The sequence below is a fragment of the Zeugodacus cucurbitae genome, chromosome 6 (assembly GCF_028554725.1).
Source record: "Zeugodacus cucurbitae isolate PBARC_wt_2022May chromosome 6, idZeuCucr1.2, whole genome shotgun sequence".
Classification (NCBI taxonomy): Eukaryota; Metazoa; Arthropoda; class Insecta; order Diptera; family Tephritidae; genus Zeugodacus; species Zeugodacus cucurbitae.
The window spans coordinates 1,637,484-1,663,894 of NC_071671.1; the positions used below are offsets into that span (position 1 = coordinate 1,637,484).

General features: G+C 38.7%; 1 protein-coding gene across 2 annotated transcripts in view; it reads right to left on the reverse strand.

The window, feature by feature from the left end:
* Nucleotides 1–26,411, reverse strand: part of LOC105213483 (metabotropic glutamate receptor 2) — a 192,501-nt gene that overhangs the window by 94,337 nt on the left and 71,753 nt on the right. The window contains exon 3 of one of the 2 annotated variants that reach the window (XM_054233137.1): nucleotides 10,653–15,506. In XM_054233137.1, coding sequence (XP_054089112.1) covers nucleotides 10,653–15,219 — 4,567 coding nt within the window. In that variant the 5' untranslated portion in view covers nucleotides 15,220–15,506. Of the gene's footprint in view, nucleotides 1–3,065; nucleotides 3,181–10,652; nucleotides 15,507–26,411 lie in introns of those variants that run through there. The other variant, XM_054233138.1, reaches the window with a different exon arrangement.

The window sequence follows — 26,411 nt, forward strand, 5'->3', positions numbered from 1 at the left end:
ATTAGGAAATCTTTTAATAAGTAGACAGTCAGGTGAATCAGCAGCATCACTTTCACACTAAATGGTTTCTGTTTCTGTTACGTTTCTGTTTTTGCTAGGTTTACCATCCAGATATATGTATAAAATGTGCGCTGTTGTCGGCAACATTCTTAATTATTCTCACACGCATCAATTTTATCACATTACCTAAGACGTTAAAATAATAAAATTAAAGGCAATGAGTACAAAGTGGTTACATATATCTTTTTGGCATATTTTCTGTTTACAGCAAATATTCTTAGGAATAATGTTTTCACTTGACTCCAGTCGCAACAGCACATTTTGCTTATATGAGCGTGTCTACATACACAATGCAGATTGTAATTTCAATGTAGAATTCATGTGAATTTTTTAATTATTTGCACAAGCACAGGCACAATGCAAATTTATTCATGTCTTTGATATCCACACAACCAAAACACAAACACAATTAAAACCACACACCGAGTCGCGCAAACAAGCTTGCTAATTTCATAGCAAATGATTCGCATGTGGTGCATGTGTGTTCATGATGGGCTTAATGGCACGCCAAATCATCTCATGGCCTGCGTTGGGTAATTAGAAAATTTCTTAAGCCTCATCATTGCTAACTGCTTGGAGGAGTGTGTGATGGGGCCCTACAAGCGGGCGCGTGTTACACATAACTGCCGCTTTCAGTGGATGCGTGTGTGCGCTCGTAGCAATTTTGTGGTAATGCAGAGTATGCGCTCGGTCCTGCTCATTTGCGCCTTAATTTATGCAAATTTGTAAATTGTTTTACTTATGTGCCATATGAGGTGGCAACAGCGAGAAGAAGGCAGTGCCGCAGACACTTGCAAGCCTTCTAATGTTCTTTGAATTTATATATATGTGTGTGTGTGTGTGGTTGTGCGCACGCATTTAATATATTATAAACACATAAGCGAGTGGCTTAATGACACAAAAGCTGCAGTGTCGCTTGTCAACATTGACTCGCTGACTCAGCGCTTCCCGACAGGCAGGCAGGTACACGCTGGTAATTGATGTGCTGTAATCGCATTGCCGACAACATTCTGGCTTGTCACAAGATTGCAGGCGACAAGGATTTGGCTGTCGCTGTTGCAATTACCTGCGGCTTGCTGAAGCGCTATTGCGCCGCTTGCGGTTCGCTTTAATGTTTGTCGGTATCTTTACAACGGTTTTTTATCTAAATTGCTGACAGCGACACATGAACAACTGAGCGTGGAGAAAACCACAACGCTTGCTGGGTAACAAATGCTTGTGTGACACAACAACAACAAACACACGGGCAAAAGCGCCAGTAATGTGCTCAGCGAAGCATAATTTTAGGCGCACAACTGGAAAGCGGACATTTAAATCTTCTAAATGGCGCTGTGTTACAAGACTACAAATTTTCCGAAGGCACACACATGCATGAATGCCCATGTGTGTATGGGTGTGCGTATATGTTCGCACTAATTGCTGGGCTCGAAATGTTGTAGCGTGCACACAGGCGTGTATTTAAATCGGATTAAAAGGACGAGCAAACATTATAAAAAGAAAGTCAAATGTAATACTTTCGCTTTCAAATACACACATATTTTGTATGCGATTGGAGCGAGTGCGGCAGTGATGCGCAAAAATTACAACTCAGACGTTGGTTGTGGCAGTACAATTAAAGGCTTGCCGTTGTGGCTTAATGGCTTAGCAGTGCTTGAGTGAAGCAACCGCGACTTTAAGTGGAATTAAGCACTTATATGATATACAGTGACACAGTTTACACCACTCAACAATTCTATAACAACAATAAAGCTATTGAAGAGTGTTTTTTGCTTTATCATAAATGCTTCACTGCCTGCGAAAAAGCCTTATGCTCTTGAAATAAGTGTAAAAAAAGTGAGCTTAGTGCCAACTATTTTCAAGTGAAATCGCGCAATTCAACTGTTCACTGCTTCGCTCAGTTAAGTCCGCACAAATCATTTCGTCTCGAGTTTTCGTTGCTTTGCTGTGGTTGCAGTGCATTCGGATGGTTGGCTTGTAAAGTCCGTCTTCGTGCATTCATGAATTTAACCGAAAGTTTGGGCGATTTTTAATGACAGAAGTTTCCACTTTGCAATGCCAATGTCAAGTGGCACAACGGCTGTTGTCTGTAGTGGTTATTCAGTCACCAAGGCTACGAAATATTAAGTGGAATTTTTTGGTCGAAAAGTTGTGTGAGTGGAATGCTTTTAAATGAAAGCAGAAATTTCAATTTGAATGGTTTAATATCAATTTCGGCATTTTCCAAATATTTAAAATCAAGTTTCACAATAGATGGCATGAAGGAATTTAGTTAGAATTCCTAAAAAAAAATTTACATTTAAGGTAACCCAGTTCATTAAAGATTTTTTTATTAATATGTTTTTAATAGACGATAAACGCCTTTAAAATTTTCAAATATTATTTTTAGTATTTTTTTGTTTTGTCGCAAATAATTTGGAGTAATGTTGTCGATTTGAAGTCTTTGGCTGGAAAAAAAGTCAGGTCCGTTCCAGATACGTAGACTCTCGAGGGAACGTTAATATTTTTCTCAAAATTAATTTTTTTCACTAACAATTTTTTCAGCATTATTAATAAATATTTTTTTTTTTTATTTTACAACTTTTAAACACTGCACTTTGATCTTAAGCTGCGCACTTATGTATGTATTTTCATTTTTTTTTTAATGCAGTGAACTGTTATGAAAATTAATAGAAAGATAATTTTGTAGGCATATATAGTATAAAAGCTTATTTTAATTACAATAAATTTATAATATTTTTTTATTTATTAAGTTTTTTTTTAATTTTAACTTTTTTTAATTTTAATTTTAATTTTAAATTTTATTATTATTTTTTTTATTTTTTTCATTAAATTTAAAAATTTTTTTTATTTTTTTTCCAACCGCTTAAGTATTTTCTTCACATTTTGTTATTATTTTGTCACCAGCTACACATTGTTGAACACCAGTCAGCCTTATTCCCAATATTAATTAACTCGCCACTCAATTAAAGCACACTCTCTATAAACACTTCTTCTTCAAATTATACCAATTATTTATGCTTCTGCTCAGTTTGTTAGCCGCAAAGTAACAACTTTCGTCGCACCGCTTAAATTGGGAAGCGACTGTTGTCGCACGAGACCGGCGTGTAACTGAAGACTCGCGACTAGACAAATTTGCTACAAAGCGCATTACACGAAACAGTGTGTGAAAGTAAAATTTGTAAAACGTTACGAACTGGTCGAAAAAGGAGCACTCGCAGTCGTCCTGTAAATTTAGTACACAACCAGCAGCAGAACAGATTGCTAGCAGCAGCACGTAAACTGTTATACACCAACTGCTGCTGTGCTCAACTCTGCTATAGCTGTGGCATATAACTGTGTTAGTGTTAGTGTTGAAAGTGAAACTTTTATGAATGGAAAACACTTGTTTGCATGCCAGCACACGTGGCAAACACGGTTTGGCGTACTTTGAGGGGAAAGTGTATAACAGTTTGTGCTAAAAAGGAGAGATACAAATATATGCTATTTACAAAAACAAAATTGGTCTTTCAGCAGTGTAGTATTTTAGAGTGAGATTATTAAATGCAAAAAATGCTTTTCTGTGGTAAACAAATCAATCAAAAAGAAACCACTTCAATGGTCGATAATAATATTTTTTTTATATTTTGTCCATCAATTCTTATATCAATAGCCTACAAAATTTACACACTTCTTCAAAAATTGCCATCTCATGTCCTTGCGCTAAATAAAACACTTTACAACAGTCAACTTATTTACACTTGCAAATAAGCACCGTAAAATCACATTTGCCACGAGCGAAAATATTCGCAAATAAAAAACACACTCAATAACTGTAACCCAGGGCAATAAAAGAAACATCCCCCTTCAACCCACCTGCACTTATTCACAGCAACTTCGATGACAGTGAGAATTACGGCCAATTGTAATAATGCGCGCTTCAAAATGAGCTCGAACAAGATGAACTCCTACAAGGTTGAGAAATACAAGAGAAAAAAAGTCAAACACAATAAAATGGCACCTCGGTCAGGCAATAAAAGTCACACCAGCGGCCATTTACAACAAAAAACCGTAGTAACGAGACGGTCGTAAACATTTCCGGAAATTTAAGTGCCCACTTCCTGAGGAATTTTGTATTGCCCCAAACACGCACATTCACGCTCAGTCTCACTTCCACACTCACTTTCATACTAACTTTCACTCTCACTCGCCGCCACTCATATCACTCATACGCCCGGGTGTTTGGTGCGCGCAATTTAATTTTTATTTCCGTCACTTTTTCGCTGATTTTTTGCGTTTTTATGTCGACAGCTAATATGAATTGTGTAAGCACTGCATTACTTTTTGTTATTAGCATATGCTGTGCGCCAGCTACAGGGTGTGCTCAAATGCATAAATATAAATATGCGAATGAGTGGATGAGTGGATGGGAGTTTATGCAAAAACTTGCCATTTCCGTTTGTTTGGTTTCATGATTTTCACACACAATTAAATATTATGCATTTTAAATGAGCGCTTGTACTCACTAAATGCTCCACAGCAGCAGTAAATCAAAGTCACTTAACGTTTTGTATAATTCCAAAACCACAAACTATTCCATATAGCTTTTTATTTATGCAACCGCAAAGGGGAATTGATGTAGCGCAAGTCATTAGTTGTGAAAAAAATTATATATATTTATGGTTTCCGCTGTTAATTGCAATAAGCGTGCAAACACACATGCATAAAGAGCACATATGTCATGCACTTAATGCAGCTTACTTGTAAGCCTGATTCTGGCACAACCACAGATTTTTGCGGTTTTTAAATCGGAAATTTATTAGAAAATTATCAACTCACTATTTAATGAAAGGATTATTGCGCATAAATACTTACTTGTAGTTGTTGTAGGTGATATATAGAGTAAGCGAATACATATGTTATTAGTGTTGCTAGACCTTACCTGTAAAAAAATAATAATAATATTTATGAATTAGTTATCAGTGTTAAAATCAACAACACACATAATAAATATAATAATAATTATTAAATTATTAAATTCCGTGAAAGTGTGAAATGCTACGACTCAGTTTACAATAAATAGCTGTAAGATATTCTTTTGTAATATTTTTCCGTAAGGAATTGAACAGTAAAGTCCTCTCTCGACGAACCAAAATCAAACTCTAAAAGTCACTCATCATTCCCGTCCTGCTTTATGGTGCAGAAGCGTAGACGATGTCAACATCCGATGAGACAGCACTAGGAGTTTTCGAGAGAAAGGTTTTGCGAAAGATTTATGGTCACTTAAATATTGACAAAGGCGAATACCGCAGACGATGGAACGATGAGCTGTATGTGTTATTCCACGACATAGATATAGTTCAGCGAATAACAAGACAGCGGCTACGCTGGCTAGGTCATGTTGTCCGAATGGACGAAAACACTCCAGCTCTGAAAGTGTTCGATGCAGTACCCGCCGGAGGAAGCTGCGGAAGGGGAAGGCCTCCACTACGTTGGAGGGACCAGGTGGAGAGCGACCTGGTTACACTTGGGATCTCCAACTGGCGAAGGAAAGAGAGGAGTGGCGCGCTCTCATCGATTCGGCTCTAACCGTCTAAACGGTTCAACGCCAATCACATACATACATATGTATTTCTAGCAGATTATTATAGCACTTAGAATATTAGAACTTAGTACAAAAGCTTTCAAGGCACTCTGATATATTTATCTTAGTTTAAAAATTTACCTTATTTAACGCTAAACTCGCTATAATGCATAGAACCATACTTTTGTCCTAAAAGCTTTCATAAGCTTTGGTGGGAAAGCCTCGAAAGCTTTTATTATGAACACATTGCTATACAGACAGCTTTCCGTGTGAAATTCAATATAAATAAAAAAATTCTAAATGCCTTAGAGCTTTATAATTTAACAGTAAAGCTTTCACTAACAGATTCCACTTGTTAAAATTAGTACTGTGTAATAGCAGAGATATGGATGTTAACAGTGCTGTGGATGTTAAATATCCTTAGTAAATGTCTTGTATTTCGTTATGGGCTCTGTTAGAAAAACGCTGTGTTTAGCTGACTTTAAAATTTATTGGATTTTGAATGTAAACAAAATAAATGAGAGAAAATCTAACATTTAGACTTAGCAGTAGCACAAAATACATAACAGTATGTTAGCACCATTTTAATGGTAGAAACCAATACTTTGAAACTTTCACGTACTTTAAAACTCATTTCCATAGAGCTTAGTCCCGAATAATTATAAGAAAGCTAACATTACTGAAATTTAATAAATAAATAAATTTCTCAAAAAAAGTCATATATTCATTATACGAGTTGTTGATAAAAGAAAAACGATAATTTTAATATATTTCTGGTTTGGAGAATCCAATTGTCAATTTTACATTCTTAATTACATTCCCTGCCTTATTTCATCAAATAAAAAACTTTCATTTTCAATATAACCATTGAATGAACGCAGTCAATTTTTTTTCCGACACTCGCCGAAAAACAGATTTCATTTACATTTGCCACATTCATTTGCACGACTGAAAGCAAAGCAAACAAATGCTGCAATTGTTGCCAGAACTAATTGAAAGCGAAAACACAATTGCAACAAAGTGCCGCGAGAGCATGAAATCAAATTAGCGGCGAACATATTGGAGTCAACAAGACAAAAAAGCCGGGCATAATGGAGGCGGAAGTGTGTGCGCGCGCGCATAATAACAAATACAAAAAAAAAAAAAATAAATAAAAACAAAACAAACACGCATGTTGCGTATGTAAAAATGGCTGTCGAAATTAAAAAAAGCTACACAAGCGCGTCCATATGCCAAAGCTGTTTAAAATCAGAAAATCCGACAGCCACTTTTCGATGCAGACACTTAACATTGAAAAGCAATCAAACTGTCAGGCGCTATAAAAATGCAGACGCCACCCACGACAGCAAAGCAGCGCCAAAGCATGGGTGTGTGTATCTGTAAGTGAGTTTGATGTGCGTGCGCGTGTGAAAGGCAGCCACCAAATATGAGCGCTTTAAATGTTGCCATGCATGCAGATCTGCTCTGCTGCAATTGTAGACTGCATATACATATAGCAAATAGTATAGCAATAGCAAACACACATATATGTATTAAGGAATATACAGAATGCATTTATGGCTTTTCCGATCAAGACTTCAATTGCGCATAACAACATGGCTTTTATGGTGCGTTTATTGTGCTCTTAATGCCACTATTACTTTATTTTTCACACCAAAAACGCTTTACATATACATAACGGTATTTTTTATCACTATTACAATCGATTAAAAATATACATTTTATATCAAGCAGTCAGAGAGAGTTTTGAGTGGGAGAGCAAATCAAATTTAACCGTGAGAAATCGAACTATATTAGGTCTACAACTTTGCTACCGCCGTTTTCCAATAGATGTCTCTAGGGTCAAGCACTGGTCGATTAAATCGATTAAATCGTTTTATATCGATCTTGGACATTTGTGTCAACATTAACCCAACAAAATATTTGTAGAGATCTGTTTGTATCCCAAACTTATTCTCAACTGACAAAATGTCACTTTTTGAGCCGAATTCTCGACATTTGCGGGAAATTTTGCTTATCTTTTTTAATTCCAAGAAAAGTGCGGCTGAGGTTCATCGACATTTCGGAAACAAAGTTGTAGACCTAATACAAGAATGGAAAAATATCGATTACTAACGGTGACTTCTCAGCTGGTTTTGTCTTTTGCTATTTTTCGGCTATAACAGAACCTTTTCTTAAAGCTTAAACAAAATTTACATAAACTATATTATTTTACATAAAAATACACTTTCTTTTACTAAAAGTCACAGCGCGCGAGTTTTAAGTTGCTGAAAGCATGAAAATTTGCAGCTAACAACGCAAGTAAAGTCACTAAATTCGTTATAATTCCAAATAGAATTTATTTTCGAACTTTCTGTGCGCCGAAAATTCGCACTTCTTTAATCAACACAACAGTTGCTGTAGTTGTTGTAGTAGTTGTAGCGAATGCAATGTCAGTTTCTTAGGTTAACAGTGAATTTGCGCAATTGGATGAAGGTGTTAGCGTGGGTAAAAGCTAACAAGAAAAGTTACACGAGTAACGGTGCTTTAATATAAATATTTATTCGCGGAAAACAACTGAGTTTGCAGAATAAAGTTGCTGTTGCTGGAGAAACTTGTAAATTTATGAATTCTACTTGCAACATTTTACTTTGCAGTTCTTTCAGTTTTTTTTTGTATTTTTGTGTAGTTTCAGAAATTGATTAATGTAGTGGGCACTCAAGTAATATTTTACGAGTTTATGCTTGATTTCATTTTAATTTTTTGTTCAGCTCAGTTCCATAAAGTATGGTGTGGGCTCTACAGTATGACTACATATATTTATATATATATGTATGTGCAAGGCTCATTTTCATTGCTCCAAAACGATTCTCAAAACTTTAAAAACCCTCAAACTTCCACACAGCGCTAGAACCCATTGTTTCATCTAGATAAATTTGTTTTAGTCGGCAAAAGTCATTAACATTATTGCCATTTGGAACTTCCCGTAAACAGTCGTAACTGAACTTCGTCCATAGTTATTATAACAGTTTTTTTTTTAATTTTTGTCATAAAACAAGCATACACAGCATACAAGTTTGGCAATTTAACTCCATTACAATTAACGATTAAGCGCCGCAACATACGAACAACTTGCACAAAGTTGACCGTCATCACAATGCCCAATGGCAGCAAAGTAGACCCGTTAAAGTTAACCCGAAATTACACTGCAAACTTAAGAAGCAATTAAAGAAAACAATCAAGGGTAAAACAGCGCCGGAGAAGAAGTCAACTTCACAGCTGCCGCTTTTCCCATGCTCAAGAGTAGTGGCAGTAGTTTTCGCCTTGTGGGCTCCGTGGCAAGTCGAGTGAGTGCCTTGTGATATTCGATAAAGATAACAAGTTGCTTATAAGCCTTGCGTGTGATTGTAACAACTTGTTTCAGAGTGTTTGTATTTGTAGGGTATAGAGGGTATGTATGTACGAGTATGTGTGGCACACTAACCAATAACTGAAATAAGTTTGCTCATATTTTCTTTGCGGTCTAGTGAATATTCCTAACATTAAGTGAGAGAGGTTCATATTAGGCGACCTAGAGTTGGTAGGACTCTATTAAAATAAAAAATAATATTTGTCAAACACATAACCTCACTTTATATTGAAATTATTTTCAGTCAGCAATTTAATATCCGCTTTAAGTTTATTGATTTTACGTGAAAATTCTAGATTTTTACAATTTTGTGCTATAAGATAGCTTATCATAATCCCTTGTTACTACCCACGCGGTGACCCGTCCTAATGACTCACTGGCACATATATTCTTAGACACTTGAAGTCCTGTTCGTTTGTATTTCTTCTATTTTTACGAACAGTTATAAATTATTACAAGCACACAACCGAGTGAGCAGACCAAAGCACACACATATCTGCAGCGAGACTGTAGCAAAAGCGAATGCAATGAACTCACGGCGGCAATGTGACATTAAATATTTGTGGATACGCAACGCTACCGGAAAATTACATTTCACGAGAAAATAAAATCCCTCATAATAGGCTTTCACTGACCAATTGTTGCGATAAATGAAAAAAGAAAACAAAGCGACAGCATTACCCGGTAGTAAATTGGCTGGATGCCATACAATGGAGGATAAGGTATTTGCTGCCATACGAGTATTACAGAGAAAGACTCTAATCTCCAAAGCTAGTCAAAAACAAATTCACTAAGCTAAAGAACTGCTTACAACCTTTGAGTTCTCTGCAAAACGTTTGATATTTTTTCCATCAACCTAACTATGAAATAGACATCTTTTTTGTACCGGTTTGGCAACCGCATCGATAAGTAGCGAATGTCCGCAAATAATTATTTATTACTCCTCTGTATTTGTCGGTACAACGTCTAAGTACATGGATAAGCTTTTATGGTGGATTTCACACGCATGGCTGCATCGGTAATATATATTTGGGCGAAACATACTTACAATAATACACACATACACATATGTTATATGCTTCCAGGAACATGTGTGTTCTTAACATTAAACGCGGCTAACCTGCAAGCAAAATGCGTTTCCGCTCAGTCTACCGTAATCAAGGACATTTTCGTGATTTACGATGCTTACCCTCGTACGCTCTTCTACCAACTGGAGTGCTCAGCATCAGCAAAGTAGCACACAGATAAGTGGCCAGACAAGCTCTGGCTGTTGGAGTTGGCGGACCAGGCTGTTTCTTGTTACGGATACTAAGATTTATTTCATAAATTCGAACAGACGCATGTGATTAGGGGTGTGTGTCAGTCTCTGTGTAGTATACAGACGCAACATATGTAGTGTGGCGGAGATCAAGCAACTGTTCAACATTCACCAGTTCTGTGTGTCTTAAAGTGTGCAAATATCTTAACAGACTCGCACACTTCAGCAGAGAATCTTATTGGTGAAAAAATACTTTAAAAGCTTTTCTACCGCAGCAGCAAATTCCTCCAACTTAGAAGTGCATAAAGTGATATCTTTGAACTCACTCCCACACTCACTTTACTTATGTTTTTGATTTTAAATCCTGTTGATTTTCGTGCACTTACCTTTAATAAAATCAACTGCCATCTCCAGCCCGTACGTGTCCTTATCACAGTCGTCCAGTATGTGTGCGCCCAGGGTGATGTTCGGCAGCAATTGATGCTTGTTCACCTGATCCAGCGTGTAGAGCATGGCCTCGAGCGCTTGAATGCCACCCTGCGGCATGATGGGACCACAAGTGATGCTGTCCTCACGTGAGTGGACCATCATCAGGCCGCCGAGTATGACATCTCCCTCCATGACCGAAGCGTGCTTGACGGGCCACGCGGCGCCGCCAGGTGTGGCTGTAGCACCGATTGCTGGCGTCGTCAATGCTGCCGTCGCTGTGGTCAACAATGCATACTCCGTTGCAATGGTGGTGGTGGATGTGAGTGCGGCGAAATTGGGCAGCACAAAGAACGACGTGTCCGACTCAGTTGTCTGAGTGTCATGTGTTGGCGTCGCTTGCTGCGGTGAGAGCACTTGCACATTGGGGTTCATTATATGCATTGTCGTTGCTGTGGCATCACTTGATGATGCTCCTGTTGTTGATATTGCATTCGATAGTATTAGCGGTGGCGTGACAGCCTGCATGGCGGCATCTGTGATTGTGCCGCTCGCTTGACCGGCAGCTGTCTCCGGGGAGTTTAATGTATTGCTGTTGTAATTTGGATTACTTTCGGTTGTTAACTCTGTCGTAAGCCATTGTTCCTCTGTAGATCTGGCCCACGTTGGTGTGGTACTTTTCTCACTGTTGACACCATCATATGCGCCGTTTGGGGCCGATGTGGCACTACCACTCAAAGTGTGAACCGCTGAGTTATCGGAATTATTTGTCGCTTTGCTATCGCTGCGATTGCGAAATGTTTCCGCAGTGACATCATACTCCTGTTTCACCGAGGCCTTATAGCCGCGTCCTCCTGGTAGCTCAGCGCTTTGTGTTTGCGAGATTTCAGCGTTGGCCTTTTCATTTTGACTGACTCCGGCATGTGCATTTTCCTGCCGCTCAACGGTATCCAAATTGTTTTTCGTTGTGATTTCAGCGGTGCTGACTGGGGGCGAGCTCATCGTTTCCGTTGTCAGTGTGGCTAACGTGCTGCTTTTGTTCGGTTCCTGTATTGTCGGTTTCTCGTCTGCCTTCGCAATCTCCTTTCCGTCCGCCGTCAATAGCGTGTCATTTAGTTTCAGCGCTTCACCCGTTCGCATGTCTGGACGGCGTATGTAAGCCGTTAAGAGATTGTTTTGCTGCTGCCACGCCGCTATCGTCTCACCTTCAGCGCGCTCACCATCGCCTGTATATGGCAATGGTAGTATTGATTTGCTCCGCTGTGGTTGTTCAGGCGTAGTCTGAGTTCCATTGAAGCGTGCTAAATGCTCGTTGTCAATCCCTTTAGAGGCGGCCTTGTGCCGTGCGTCTTCGTGTGCTCTGTGTGTTGCCATCTCATCAAATGGCGCTCCATTTCCATTATTCTCTGGGTGTTTGCAATTATCTGGCTTAGCTGCTGCTATTGTTGGCTCTTGCCCCAATTCCATATGTTCCCTTTTCGCTGTTGCTGACGTTGACATGCTTCGCAGGGCTTTTGTGAGATTACCCATTTCTGGCTCGGCGTTTTTAATTACTACTTCCTCTTCTCCTGCCACATTTTCATCGTTTTGCCCTGAGACGGCATGGCGTGTTGCATCAATTTTGCTATAACTCAAACTATTGTTTGTTGATATTTCCAAATCTGTCCTTTCTTTGGTGTCAACACCATCTTCATTTGACATCAATCTTTCTCTCACTTCATCCATTTTCAGGTTTTCATCAACTTGCGCGTCCATTTTTTCGTTTGACATTGTCTTTGCCACATGTGCGAGTCGTAAACCAGACAGCGCTGTGAATTTATTTGCTTGGCGTAGCCCATTAAAGTCAACGTTGACGTCAGCTGCGCGTTGTTGCATATCAACTGGCTGCTGTCCTGTTTTTCTGCCATCTGGTCCACCGAGCCGCTCGTCCGCCGGCCATCTATTCACGGCAGCCGCTGTCTCACTGTTGTCTCGATTGTTTGCATACTTCAAGGCGCGCTGCCACTCCTCAGGCAATTGTCCTTCACTCGGCTCGTTGTACTTCGTTACATTTTCGCTTGTATTTGCCGCTTGTTTGTTCACGCTGTTGGCTATCGTGTCCGTTGTTTCTGTGGCTTCAGCTGGTAACTTGTTCGCTTGAAGCTGTGCAATTATCGGTGACATTGTACTTCCAGTTGAAGTTATTAATATTTTGGCGTTTTCAGAGCTTCTATTTTTAGCAGTTTCTTTCATTACTTTTGATTGCACTTTCGCCCCGATCAGCTCTGATTTTTCTTGTTGTATCAGAGTTACTTTATTGGGCTTCTCCGCTAATTTGTGTCCTTCCAGTTGCAGGACTTCCGTATTCAATAATGGCATCGCCTTGCCAAAGCTTTTGTTTTCAATTGCAGCTTGGCGCTTTCCCATCTCCTTCGGTATTTGTTGGCCTGCCAACTGTGCCGGAAAGTCGCTTTCAAGTCCTAAGTGCTTGTCATGTTGTTGCAGCTGCTCGGTGTGTAAGTTTAAGCCTTGCGATTGCTCTTGTGGGCGTACTAAGTACATGGCTTGCCCTAAGTACCTTTGCTGCTGAGTCAGTTGGCTTTCACTGCGTGACTTTTGCGGTTGTCGGCGATCGCCTTTTTGCTGTCGCTGCTCACCTTGCACAATAGCGCCTAATCGCTTCGAGCACTTTGTTATTTTACAATCCTCCTGGGCAGTCTTCAAGATTTGCTGTGTTGCTTCCACAGCCACTTGGCTGAAGTCACTTTGCTCGGCGCGCTCGTGTTTTGCTTGCTCATGTCCTGTCATCGTTGCGATTGTCGTGGCTGTCGAAGCATTCTTTATCTGCTTATCGCATTTCACTGACTTTGCATTTTTATTGATAAAATTCAGCTTTACATTTAAATCCGCCAGCGGCGTTAAGCGGCTTTCAATGTTTTTAATATCTCCACTGTCGCGGCGCGTTGCACCATCTTCCACATATTCCGCATCCACTCCAGGCCCTTTTGGCAATTGTTTGCCTGCCAAGCTTCGAGTTTGAATGGCATTCGGGCGCTCAGCACGCGGTGATGGCTGTTGCGGCGCGAACTGAGTTAGCATACTCTGAGTTCTAAAGTCGCTTTTAGCTGGATAATCCGCAGTTGTTTGTGGAATGTGTGTTGTATGGCTTGCGGAGCGCTGGTCGCTGGTTTGAAATTGCGTTGACGTCAATTTCCTTCTGGAATTTATATTATTTATTTTCCTTTCAAGTGGAATGCCCTTCGCATGCTTAGTGCCAGCAGGAACTATTTCTGTACTTTGCTTGACTCCACGCATTTTTGTTGTTGTTGGCATACTAGTTGTAGTTGTTGGTGAAACAAATTGCAACATTTGTGTGGCACTGTTATTGGTTACCTTGGCCACCGGGGTAATTACTGTGTCAACGCCAACACCGTAATCATCGCCACCGACCTCATCATCAGCAGAAAGTTTGACTTCGGAGTCCACATCAGCTGACGCAGCAATGGCAATCTGTGCGCCAAGCGAGCTCACCTGTTCTGCTGTAGTAGTTGCTGCTGTTGTTGTTTGTGCGGCAAGGAATTCCATTTCGGTGTTACTTTGAGAAATTCCTGAACCGCTCACGCGCAATGCCCTCGCTTCCACCTGCACTTCAATGCCGCCACTTATGCGCTTTATACTGGTAATTACTGGTTTCTCCTGTTGTTGGTGTTGTTGTTGTGTTTGTGCTGGTTGTTGTGGTTGCCGAGCAATCGCCGTGCGCTCTTCCACTTCCGCTACCACTTTATCCGTCTCCTCCTCCGGAGGTCGCTCGTCAATTGCTTGCCGCCACTTAGTTGCGCCACCATTGTTATTGTTGTTGTTGCTTGTGCCATTAGTGTCGCTGTTGTTCGACACCATATAATTCGTTGTTACAAGTTTATTATTGTTAGTTGTTGATGACGTTGCCATTACCAGCACTTTGCTGGGAATTCGGCGCTGCTGCGCTGCCGTAAAGTTTCGCACTGCTGTCGCGGTTGAAAATTTTTGCAACTTTTGCTTTTGCGGTCGCATTTCGCTTGCATTAAGCGCTAATTGCTCAATTCGGTAATTTATCGCAGTTGCGCTCGTCGTTGATGCACTTTGCGCGCTCGCCTCCCCAGCAATACCACCTTCGTGCTCCAACACATCTCCGCCAGCGTCAGCACTATAGTTCAGCGCTGTTGCTGTTGACAGCTGCGTTGCACTCTCTTCTCTGGCTGACAACTCATTTTCTCGACTAATTACGTTTGATTTATGAAACACATTTGAATGCGACTGCAATGAGTCGGCGGTGAAACTGCCAGCTTCAGCGTACGCGTCTTCGCGCTTTGGATTAGCGCCGCTTGTTTGACTTGCAGTTGCTGTTGTTGTTATTGACATCGGAAGTAGTAATAACAACATTGTCGTTAAAGTGATCATTGTAGCGAGGCGCTGTGGTCGCATTGCATTTGAGAAATTGCTGCTTGCGCCACTAACTCGCTTGCGTGTGCGCATTGTGTGGCACCGCAGTGCGCAGCGTCGGCGCGACATGTAAGCAGCCTCTATTGCGTGCAGACGTCGTTGTGCTTGTCGTTGTTGTGGCTCAAGTATTGGGAACGTGTTCTCAAGCGATAATTCTTGTGAGTCGCTGGCAGCTTGTTAGACTCGCTTGTGATGCGACTAGGTAGGTTATTGCTTAGGAAAGTTTATGTCCGTTAATTTGTATCACAATTGTTGTTAGGCTTCTCACAAAATCACAACCATTGTGTTATTCTATTTAGTTTTTAAGCATTCTGTCATTTGTTAGGAATTCTCAGTTATCTCTGGAACTTCAGCATCTACAAAAAGGGAAGCGAAAATATATTTTTATTAGTCGTTATGGTTAGCTTTATTGTTAAAAAAATTTTAATGGAATATATTGAAAGTCAAGGCTTAAACTCATTTTTGAAGTATAATTTCTTCGAAGAATGGATCAGCTTTGCAGAGAAGATAATTTCTCGCCGCTTTTGTGATGAAAATCAATTTTGAAACAAACATTTTTAAACCTTTTTGAACCCTCTCTATATCGTGCAACAACTCGCACCTTTAGATCCATTCGACCCTTTGGAACCACTCTCTCTCTCTAACAGTTATCTCTCCATGCTCTTATCTCCTCACCACATTCACCTGCTGAAAAATAATCAGCAGATAATACTTAAATTCTCAGCCAGTTTCACGTAATTGCACGCCACCCGTAATTGCTGTATGACCAAATAATGGCGGATGTAATAATCGTAATAATAATTATAAGTGCAGATAATCCGATTACCGATGACGGATGCGCACAATTTAGCAGCTGGAATTAACCGTTATTTAAATACGTACAAACACGACGCCGATAACCGCAAGCGGAAGCATAAAAGCAAAGCTTTGCGTAGGTGTGTTTTTAAATTACGCTTGTGTATGGCACTATACTCGTAAACGAAACAATAACAACACAACCAAGTGGCAACACTACACACTTGCTATTTAATTGTAACTTTTGAACTTGCGAATTAATGGTTGGTTGGTGAGGAAGAGCGAGTGAGGCACCCTGCTGGAAAAGTTAAGCGTAATTATATTTTAGAACTCCTGGCAGACTTTATTTCTAGAAATTTTCAAGCGCCATATCTTTACACTCTCTCTCTATCTCTCTTTCTCTCTCACACTCTATTTAGATGTCCCTGTGAGAACCACCTACATTCAAAGCTTTGACGAATTTATTTTATAATAAAATTGATGACCTCCCGCGAACTAATGACCTCTTCAGAGTCAATTAAGTACGATCCTTCAGCATAATCTAGCTTATCCCTTTTATTTCTCTTTTAGTAAAAATATTCATAAGTCTCACTCACTCACATTTCCTACTGGGTCTCAACGCCAATGACCAAATGCCTGGACGAACGCAAAGCGATGTTGACTACCACACAAGTGTGAGTAAGCGCGCGTGTCTAAGTGAAAGTGTAGAGTGCATAAAAAAACATTCTAAATTCAAGGTAAAAGCAGCAGTCAGCGAAATCCTTTCAAATGCCACGTATCAACGTCAAGGGAGCAAACGACTGCCGCGGAGTGCGCGCGCTCGCGCGTTGAGTTTGGGTAATGACGCGTGCGACGCTGGCGGATATGAGCAGCGCTTTTATGCGGAAGCATGGTTGTTGTTGTTGTTAGTTAGTTAGTTTTGAAACGCAAAGGTGAAATGGCAAGTATAAGTGGAGGATGCGATGTGAAACGCTGGGTGTTGGAGCGTGAAAGCGTTAAGTAAAGGTGACACTCTTTTCCGGCTCGTAACTCTTAACGCCCCAAAATGCAGCTGGCACACACAAAAAGGGTGTCAGACATTTCATGTGTAACGTGAATAAATGAATGGTCTGTTATTTCGCAATTTGTTGCGTTTCTGTTTTTTACATTTTCATATAATTATGAGTGCCAGCAAGTGCCTGGAGGTGCCGAAGGGTTAATATTTTTTTCGCATTTATTAAGGATTTTAGGCAGGAAATAAAAGTTTTGGATATTATACATAAAAAATAAAAAAAATATAAAATATAAAATATTGAAACCGCTGCGAAACTAAAAAAAAATAATTTCATAAAAATTTGACTTTAAAGTAATATTAAATTCTTCAAACTTTAAAAAATTGCCACTAAATATCTCAGTCAGCCACAGATTAAACTTGAATTTACGCGGATCAAGTTGATCTGTGAAGAGATAAGTACTAAAAAGCAACTCGTTACAACAACAAATACAAATTGTATGCCTCAAGTTTTAAAGTCTTAATTAAAGCGCGTCGCCTAACCGCCACGAACAGTAAAAGAAGCTGTTGGGCGCACACAAACGCCCGCCTTCGCCACTCACCACACAAATTGCAGAAAAACAACAAAGACGCCGCCACTAATAGCGAAGGCGTGGTTGCGCGCACGACTCTTTAATTAAGAATTTCATCAATGCAAAGCCTTGTTCAGCACTTCGTTAGCAGTCGTTGGCAATAAATAGCCGGCGGCAGACGCTGTGACTGGAAAAACAAGCAACGCAGCACGGTGTAAATATAACTAAATACTACAAGCATCAACAACAACAATTTTTATTTTGCTGTTTTCAAGTGAAATTCTTTAACGAGCCGCCAGCACATAGCAGCAGGTCAATTAAAGTTCACAGCGCAAATTGTAGGGCCGCCGGGGCGTATAAGTGCTGCCACCGTCGCGAAGCTGCAAAGCGATTGATTTACTCTCGCGCACACTCTTGCGTAGTGAGTGGTGTTGAGTGGATTTTGTATTTTCTAATGACGCCATTGCCGTCGGCTGCAGGCCGGCCGCCGTTAAGTCAGCTGTGGTGTGTTTGATGGCAATGCCACGCCGTGTATTGGGTTCGATATTTCACGCTGTAGCTTCCGGCCAACAATCGCTGCTGCAGGAAGTGGTGCCGTCGCTTAATAAGTTCATTAAATTTTTATAATTCTCTAAATTTAACGATTTAATTAGGATTGCAGCACTTGCGCACTGAGCTGGAATTCCAGTGAACTTCATGAAATTCTATCTTGAAACAGACTTTAATATATTTTTAGGCAGCGCGTAGGCGGTATAAAGAAAAAGTTTAAATGAGTTGTGTTTTGGTGGGTTAAGGAGAGAAATTTTCTATTTTTTTTAAGTTAGAGAGTATTAAAAATAAATTTTTTGAAGTTAGTGAATATTAAAGCGAATCGGCGAAATTTAATATTTCATACAAATTGATTGAAAGAGAGAACTGACTTCTCCTGAAGTTAAACCGAATATATCAATTACTTAATTACATAAAAAATAAATTGAAAAAGTTTTCTCGACACCCTTAGCTGTAAAATATATTATAACACCATGAAAAAGTGAAAATTTTATACCAAAAAAGGGCGAAGAGAATATTTGTTTACAGCAACAACCGCATCTAAAACCACAAATATTTTGTCATTAGCAGAGAATTCCAAATATTTTTAAATTGTCTGCAGATAAGCACAAATAGCTGTCGCACATTGTTTGTGACACAAAGCGCCGGCGGGCGGCAGAATGTGGCAGAAAAGGAAAAATTATTTTTAATGAAAATGAGCTGAAAACAAAAAACAAAAATCTTGCAAAAAATGTTTGTAATTGAAAATAAAAGAGAAAATATGACACAAAAACAAACTGTCAATGATCTGTGAAAAGTGAAACGACTCAATGAAGAACAAAAAAGCCGCGAACCTCGCCGCTTGGCAGGCAAATACAAAGCAACCATGCCTGCACCTTTGACATTTGCGATGCTGCAAGAAGTGACCTTCGCAGCGTCGAATTAGACCAAAGCGGACATAAAAGTGACATAAAGCCGGCGAATAACAAAAGTGAAATAAAAGCCGGGGAAATGAGCGCTATACGAGTTGTGTGACAAAGTAGAAATAATTAAATGGGCTTCGGGCAATAAAGCGAGTGCCAAGCAGCAGCCAAGTGCCGTTAACGCACAATAAATGCTTGGCTAAGTTGTCCTTGCGGAGATGTTTGCAAACACACTTGCTCTCTCTCTCTCTCTCTCTCCCTCTCTCTCTTGCATCAAAGCCACACTTTTCTTTATTTTACTTTTTGAACTGTTGAAATATGTGTCGAAGCAGTGACATTATGTCACAAAGGAAGGTGTGTCGGTGCCACATTGCACTCACACATAAACACTCAGCGAAACTTTGCGACACTCGCATTAATATTTCACATCTCAGCTTTAACTTTGCGCTTTCTTCACTTCCTCTTTTCTTCTTTTCTCACTTTATTTTACTTTTATTTCATATTTTATTCTGCGGTCTTTCCGTTTCTTTGCTTGCGGCCTAGACATTTTGTTTAACGACATTGACGTCCGGTGCTCCATCACAGCGGTCGTAAAGTTTTCTGTCTTCCTTAAACAGTTTCATTTCATTTCCTGTCACCGCGTCCTGAACTCACTCAACTTTGCGCTTAGCCCCTGCGTTTGTGGTGTTGAATTTTATTTCCGGTCGTGTGGTGTTTAATGCGATTTAGCGCAGTGTCGGAACACACACCGCACACCACTAATAAACTAGATAATTTACTGTTTATTTGCTAGTTTACAAAGAAGATGCTCGAGAGGTTCCCCCTAACTGATGACAGGGAAACAGCAAGCAACTTTAAGAGAGAGGAGGATAAGAAGGACTGAGAAATATGCGGGAAATCAAGCGAGTAACAATGATATTGTTGTCAAGAGAGGCATAAATATACTAGTAATACAATAAAATAAAAAAAAAAATATTTTTTGATTTTACAAATATATAGCCAACGCCTCAAGTTTTTATTAAAAATATTTTTTTTATTAATATATTTTTTTATTTAATATTAATAAAAGAGAGAATATCTCTCTCCCTGTTACCAAGAGCAGCACAAAAATTCCAACAATATTTTTCATCCAATTTCGTCACAGACAAGGGCCCCCTTTCTTTCCCCCTTTATTCGCACAATGACAAAAGACGCCGACACAAATCGCTTCACAATTTCATTGCCCGCCAATGACACTTTATTTGAGATAGTAATTTTTCAATCGACAACGACGGGTCTATTGAATTTATTACAATAGAAACAAATCGCAAGCGATAAATTATCAGCAAGCTTAGTACTTTTTGGGGGAGTGGGACAGAGAATGAGGCCGAGAAGATTTATGTAATGGCTTTAAAATCAGAAAAGAGAATGACCGGACAGCGACAAACGAAACGATTTTTGTTTTGAGGGAATTGCTTTGTTGACAATTGATAAGAATAATGTTTGGACAGGGAAGTTGGCACATATTTTCAAAGGATTCATACAATAGTAACTGGTGAGTGCACATAATGCAAAGATTTGCGTTTACTCTAACTGTCGCAGTTTAAAAAGTTGCTATTCTAGTATTTTTAGCAAAACATAATTTGTTTTGCGATTCTAAATATTTTTTTATATCACAAACTAGTTACAAACGAGTCACAATGGTACTAGTCTCTACTCTGCTAAATAATTTTTATATATTTTTCTATTAATCTATCTGTTTTCAGAACATTTTAAGTGCGAGTTCCCTAGATTTGAACCTAAAACAACAAACATTTCAAGAAACCTTGGATTGCGTACAGAAAAACAAATTAATGAGGTTAATTGTGGAAATCTGTCGACCAGCAATAAATTTCTCTCCATTAGAGAGCAAATATGTGGTGTGATTTGCAACATTGAACGTTAATGCTTCCGAAAAAAGTTGCTGCTTTCACCCATATCGACCATATTGCTTAACCAGCCATTATGTGCGCCACAAAAAACCCCAAAAAAATATATTGAAAAAACCGAATCATAACAGCTTAGCTCAGCAAAGTAAACCCTGCCTTTTCATCAATTGACCTTTTCGCAACGGTTTGTTTACCAGCGCCAACCGTTACTTTTTTCTCAATTTCCTTTTCTATTTGCCACTGCATTTGAAAGCCCTAAATTGTACTGTTACTATCAGCGAAATTACCGTTACACATGCAAAAAGTCCCTTTTTACCGTAAAAAATTACACACATTTGTGGCATTGCGGCATTTGTGGCATTCAACCTTCCCGGTTATGTGCGTTTCCATTCAGGCTCATTCAAGCTTACACTTGGCCTCCATACATTTGCTCCGTATTTTGTGGTTATTTTCAATAGATCTTGTCGACTTACCATATCATCGGCAATGCATTTATAGATTCTGCGTAATCGGCTTATGATGTTTTTCCACGAACAAAAAAACTGAAAATGGCAGCAGCCGGTAGCCGGCAGCAATTTGGTTGTAAGAATGTATAATGTTATGCTAACAGAGCGAAAACATAAACGTAGCTATTGTGTTAGGTTATTTGAAAGGCTTCGTCAGGTTGTTTGTAAGGCTTAGGGTTTAACTGGTATGCGTGTGGGGGTGGTGGAAGAACTGATAAACATCCTCAGCATAATAAATATGGAAAAAATAATTTAAAAAGTTGCCTGTTAAAGGATATCTTGATGATATAAATAGTTTGTTGGACAAAATTGTGATAAGCAGTACAAAAGTTATAGTCGTCCTCATGCGAAAGGAACTAACAATATAATCAGTTAATATATTAGGACTACAACTTTGCTTCCGCCGTTTTTTTTTTGTAAATTTAAGTTTTTTTTGTATAAAAACGGTTACAAATGTCCATGAGCCTTTTCTTGGAATTAAAAAATAAAAGCAAAATTTCCCGCAAATGTCGAGAATTCGGCTCAAAAAGTGACATTTTCAGTTGAAAATAAGTTTGGGATGAAAACAGATCTCTACAAATATTTTGTTGAGTCAAATGTCCAAGATCGATATAAAACGATTTTATCGATTTAATCGACCAGTGCTTGACCCTTGAGACATCGATTGGAAAACGGCGGAAGCAAAGTAGTAGACCTAATAGTATAGCGTTAAGAACTTGCATCAAGCCCTTGGCTGAAGTACTTGACTCTTATATTATAGTGAGTTTAATGGTGTTGATAAATCTAAAATGGGGGTGTGTGGGCGATTCCTTTCTTATATATTCATTATAAGCCAAAAATTTGTACAAACAAGTTGTGGAATTTGTTTACTTCTTATCCCTGGAAACTCCTAAAGGGTCTAAGTAGTCCTCATTATCATCATCATAGAAAGGAAAGGCGCAAAACACTTAAAATGTCAGATCTAGGTTCCCATACAGCTAACCTTCTGCTAAGTCGCTCATTTCAAATCAAGCAAATAATAATCCCACTTCTCATTCATCCTCAAAATCACAAAATAATTTGTATTATGATACACAACCATGAAATATGAGTCACCCCGCATGTGCCTCGCAAATTCTACACACTCTCCGAAGAGCGCCACGCATATCAAATGGAGTTTATGTATTTCAGTCAAAGCACTCATAAAACTATATGCCATATTAAGCCATAAAATATTTGATTTACTAGCGCTAAAAATGTTACTTTTTACTATCGTTTATTTTTTTACGGCGAATTCATTTTATTTCCTACTGGCCTATGCTTTTACGAGCGCATAAAGAGGCACAACTTATTTGCGACTCGACAAATAGGCGCAGCAATTGCACTAAATAGTAATTTGGTATAGTTAAAGCGGGCTTACACTGCATAAGATTTACTTTGTGGCTAACCGAAATAACGGTATATGCATTAAGAGTATACACTAAAAATAAATTTACATACACATAAATATAATAAATTCGAGTGTAGCAACAAGGAAGGCGGCAGCGGCACGAAATTTCTTTTCTCACTTAGCCAAGCAACAAAGCACTTTCGCGGCGAGTTTTTTTGAGAATTTATGCGCAGGAAAAAGTTGCTGGGACCATAAATTTGTATGAGCGCATAAAAGCATATTCTTTTTTTCATTGAGGAGGGAGCAACACATATTTATTGAGCGGCTTTTTTGGTGAGCGCGTGCCACCAATTTTCGCAAACAATCGCCGCAGTAATGGCAGACACACATACTTCTGTGCATATGTTCATTAGAAGTACATATATATTATATAATGTAGTGTTATACATATGTCAGGCAAGCGCCACTTCCGTCCTCTTTCCGGTGCCGCAAATTATAGGCCCAACAGCGCGCACATCTGTCGGCAAATTTTGATGATTCAGTGTTTCGCTTGTCTTTTCGTGGTTGTTCGCTGTCACTTTCCAACAAATTATTTACTAGCGCTCTTGAAGTAGTGTTGTTGGGCATATTTTGAATTGAACATATTTTGTGTGAAGAATAAATTAGTAAAGCTGTTGGCATATTGCGCTCTAAAAGCCATAGAGAGCGTCAATCAATCCTCGCAATAAAAATTTCCCAACTTCATTTCCATCCAAAAATCCATATTTTGTTGTAATTTAAAAGATTCATAGTGATATTCCACCAATGGCACCCTTTAACTCCAGTTTTTGTTAAATTCTAGTGTAATATTTCACACAAAATTACTACTAGGCGAGTAAGAACAATACCTCTTCAGAATTGTATGAGTGTAGTAGAGAGCCCTTATCTTTAAAGATCTATAAATTTCAGTAATATATGAAAACTATCGTAATAATTCTTTAAGTAGCTCCAGCTCAATAGCTCAGCTCGCTGGCGCCGCTGATAGGCAATAAAAAGCACACACTCTCATGCAAAAAAAAAATAATAATAAAATTGAATTAGTTTAGATGCTTGCTATCAATGCCAATGCTGACTTTGCTTTCTTACCAACATTTCATAGTTAGCTAGACAAACCGTTATACAAATATACTCACAATTATTGAACTTTGCGAGAGTTCAAAGCACTCACCACGCCAAGCGTTGAAGCGTTAAAGTATATTTGTCGTCGTTGTTGTGCATGCGTTTAAGCGGAAGTGTACGCGCGGCAGTTTGTGCTTTCGCACAAAGAAATGTGAAGACGGGAATGTGTATATGAATGTGTGCGCTATAAATTATTGCTTTGTTTTGGTGAATTTAAGTATGAGCTAAAGCTACTTAAGGCAGTTGTCACGCGACTGTGGCATGATAGGAGTCAGCATGAAGGGAGTATACATATATGTACAGAGAGAGGACAGAAGTAAAGCGCTGGAATAATCCTCACTTATATTTTATATAATCGAAAATTCCATCTGGCTTTATATTTTGTATAGTTTCACACAGCTACATATTTGTTGAAAATATCCAAAACTGACGGTCATCATCACACTATTTGCTCAGCGTGTCGGCTATTAACTTATTTATCGCGCAATTTTCGATAGCCTCCGAAAAGCAAACACAAACCTATTGCAGAATTTCTCTTTGTGGCATCAATTTGCGCGCCAATTCGCGCTGAAATTAAGTAATTAGCTTAAGAGTTTTCGCCCGCCGCAGCAAAACTGTAGCGCCTCACGTGCGCCGGCTGCGAAAACTCTGCACAAACTTAACATATTTCATTCCACATACGAATCGCGTCAATAAATGACCTTCAAGTTGTTGTGCATGCCCGATTGAAGCGTTGATTTTTGTGATTTTTTGCGAAAACAATTTTGTGGCTATTCATTGGGATCTGCTGCCAAGACTTAATTGGAATTCTTGTTTATATTTTGCTTCGCATACAAAAATTGACGTTCTCAAGCACTAGTGTATACATATATGTTGTGTTTATTTGCTATTAATTATAGGATTTTGTCAGCATTTTGTCTGTTAATTAATCGCATTTCAATGGCGGCTCACTGAAGAGTTGGAGCTAAGAGTTCGCTAATATTTAAGTACCTAAACTTAATATAGAGTGTTACTGCAGGCGAAATCTGGAAGCTTTTTCTTTTTGAGAAATAATTTCATTTCGAATATTCGCTTCTAGAGTATTTCAATTTTTAATTTAACACATTTTTTTGAAAATTAACAGCCCTATTCTCATGCCCTCATAAAAATCACCACACTCACTACTATGTGGTTTTTGAATTTTGTGATTATTACCTTATTCTGGCGAAAATTCAAAAGCTCAAATGCTCACAATATTCTCCAACTTCTGTGACGTGTGAAAGCAACCATCACAATATAAATTTCCTAATTTCGCCTACTGTAGCTCTAAAAAAAACTATAAGAAAATAAGTAAAATGAAAAGCTCTCTGTCACCAGCTTAAATATACAGTTATTTATTTTCTATACAGCTTTCACTTTCGAAAACATTGACACCATCCAATTCACATTTAATTAACCTCTCATGGGAAAAATGCAATAAGATAAAATCTGCAACAGAAACAGAAACAGAAATTTTAAGCTCCACATAAACCGTTGTCAATCAATTCGCAGATGCCAAACTGACATGGAAGTGACATTCAACATGTAGAAATATAAACTCAAACTCAGAAAAAGTGTGACATTTTTTAAACTACCATTGAAGGCGTGTAAGCTCCATGTAATTTTTTGTGAAGTATTTATTTTTCATATTTCATAGATGTATGTACATATGTATTTTTAAATATACGAGGTATTAAATATTATTTGGAAGAAATGCAGACATTTTTGTTATAAAAATTATTTTTACAATAAATTGAAAGCTTAATAGCGCAATGGACTATTGTTAGTTGATTGACTTTGAATATATTCAATGCACTTCACACCTATCTATTTCGATTGTAAAGAAAGAGGTGAAAACAAAGGAATTTAGCTTAATAAACTAATTTTTAAATCAAAATTTAATATTCTCAAGCACATAACCTCAAACATTTCATCAGCCCCAACTGCTTTACTTGCAGGCGCTTGTAAATTAAAGACACTTCATTACCAAGGAAACCGCAATTTTAATTATCATGCAAAGGCGGGCAGCTATTTTTATAACATTTTAATAGAAATTTTGCTTTTGATCGCCTCAACCGAAAGACGCATGTTGCCACTTGACTTAAATAAGCTGAATAAATAAATAAGAATAAACTCAAAATTGCGTGAGCGTAAAGCATACACCGGCTAATGCTTTAAAATCCTTAAGTGACTACTTAAACGTAAGCATTTTTGTAAAATTTAATTTCCAAAACGCTTTGTTGGCTTTACCTATAATTTCGCCGCTTTGAGCTCAAAAATTAATTAACCAACATATTATGTAATGAAACTGGCATGTCTACTCACACACCCGCATCAACACTGTCTTACGAAATAGACTGTGGTGTATTTCGAGTTATACAACATGAAGGCACTTAATAAACTCGAGTGCTGTGCTATTGCTACAGTGGCTGCCATGGACACTTGAGAAGCCAATAGACTTGTATACAAATACATATGTATAAATGTATGTATG